Below are 2,500 nucleotides of genomic sequence, written 5' to 3'. Positions count from 1 at the left end.
GAGATATTCTCAAGCTTTTAATGTTAATATGAAAATGATAAAAAAAAAAAAAAAGCAAAGAAAGAAAGAAAAAACAATAAAACATCAATAGGGAACATATATATATATATAATGATAATTTTTATGAATGCGTGATAATATTTTACAAATTAATTATTCATGTTGTAAAGTTTTTCCCTTTATTTTGGGAAAGGGAATATTTTTATGCATGTGCTTACACATTACAAATATAAAATAAGCATAAATATATTAATACATATGAACGCAAATAAGAGTAGCACTTTTAATGTTCTTTTTTTTTTTTTTTTTTTTTTTTTGTTCTTTCCTTATTAATAAAATATGGTTATAATAGCCTTTAAATTTTAAATTTCAAATAAATTCTTCCCTTTTCTTACATGAAAGGGTATATTACACAAAAAAAAAAACATTTTTTTTTTTTTTTTTTTTTTTTTTTATTATTTATCTTTTCTGAATTCGTTTAATTTTTATTTTATGATCGTTGTTTTTATAAAAATCTTCTACGTAAATAATATTATATAATTAAAGGAACAGAATTTATAATATTTATTATTATACATTATATATATATATATTTTATGTAGAAATGAAAATAACATTTTATATCTATATAATATATAAATATATATCTGTATATATATATAATATATTTAATTATATAAATTTCGTAAAATCATATAATCATTAATTTTTTTTTTGTTTTTTTTAATATCTTACACCAAATTTAATATAATTTTTTGTATTTTTACTTATTTATATTAATATATATAAATATATATTTAATATATATTTGCGCAAAAAAGTACTATATATAATATAATTCATATTATATATAATATATATATATACATATATATATATATATATATATATATATTATATATATTATAATATTATAATATACGTATAAAATATATATAAATCATAATTTTTAATCATCGGTTAAATTAATATATTTTTATATAATATAAATAAAAAAAAAAAAAAAAAAAAAGGAATTCATATAAATTATATATTAATTATAAATAAATTATATTATTATATATATATATATATATATATATATATATATACATTTAATTATTATTTTATAAAAATATGTATGTAATAAAAAATATATATTTTATTATAAATAAATATTTCATCTTTTTCCATATTTAATACATATATATATAATAATATCTAATATAATAATTATTTATATAAAATTAAAAAAAAAAATTAAAATAAAACCTCTAAAAAATTAAATGTAACAATTTATAAATAGAAAATAAAAGTTTTATATATATAGGAATAAATAAAGAACTTTTATATTTATATATACATTTGAATATTTGTAAAAATAGAACATACATTTATATAATAAACTATACATAATCATATAATATATATATCTTATTATATATGATATAATTTGTTTTTTTTTATGTTAAAAAAGAAAACAAAAATTATTATAAAATAATATTATATACATATAATATATAATAAGAATAAAGGAATATATTAATATATAAATTTATATATAGCAATTTATAATGTAAGAATTAAAAAGAAAAATACAGAAATTAAATTTATAATTATGTACATATCTTAATAATATATATATATATATATATATATATATTTATTTTTGTAATATCCATTTGTGATATATGAAACCTTTATTTATGAATAGTACGAATAATGTTCTAATATTAATATAAGCATATTATAATCACGCCAAAAAAAAGGAAAGAGCAAAATTTTTTAATTTTTTAACCATATGTTATTATTATTATAGGTCAAAAATATGAGAGGTAATTATGTTAGAGATGGGTATAAATCTCAATATAGATATGCAAATGGTAAGGATAATACACAAATGTATAATACATAAATATAGTACCTATAATATAAACATATAAATATATATATATATATATATATATATTAATATTTATAATGTCATTATTTAAACTATGATAAATTTACAAACTTCATATAGGATCTGACAGTAATAGTAAAACACAGAATACCAATAATCGCAGATCTTACTACCCCAAAAAAGGACCTAATAAAGATAAGTCCATAATTTTTTGTCCACATTATACATTAAGAGGTTAAAAGTTTATGTCGTTACATTTATGATAGAAGAAAACGAATTATAATATGTTCATTATATATATATATATATATATATTTTTATATATGCCTTTTTTTTTTTTTTTTTTTTTTGTAATATATTATAAATTTTCTGTTTTTTTACTTCAGGAGCATGCCGTTTTATAAATGATTGCAAGTAAACTATATGAATACTTTTAAAATATAAAAAAAAATACATTTACATATTTACATATATATATATTAGACATATACATTTTTATATACATATATAGTTATGGTACATAACATGTCATGTGCATATATATATATATATTTGTGAAGTGAAAAATGAAAGAAAAAATTAAAGGAAAAAGAAAAAGAAAAAAAAAAAAAAAAAAAA

General features: G+C 14.2%; 1 protein-coding gene across 1 annotated transcript in view; it reads left to right on the top strand.

Moving 5' to 3' along the window:
- Positions 1–1,807: 1,807 nt before the first annotated feature.
- Positions 1,808–2,500, top strand: part of PRSY57_1314400 (zinc finger (CCCH type) protein, putative) — a gene marked incomplete at both ends in the record, with an annotated part of 2,574 nt that continues 1,881 nt past the window's right edge. Inside the window, 3 exons of the mRNA XM_012909080.2 lie at positions 1,808–1,862; positions 2,003–2,116; positions 2,269–2,296. Of these exons, the coding sequence (XP_012764534.2) occupies positions 1,808–1,862; positions 2,003–2,116; positions 2,269–2,296 (197 nt within the window). Of the gene's footprint in view, positions 1,863–2,002; positions 2,117–2,268 lie in introns of the transcript that reaches the window.

This window comes from Plasmodium reichenowi, chromosome 13 (genome assembly GCF_001601855.1).
Source record: "Plasmodium reichenowi strain SY57 chromosome 13, whole genome shotgun sequence".
NCBI lineage: Eukaryota > Apicomplexa > Aconoidasida > Haemosporida > Plasmodiidae > Plasmodium > Plasmodium reichenowi.
The sequence above is the reverse complement of the archived record's forward strand: the minus strand, read 5'-3'. Positions and strand labels throughout refer to the sequence as shown.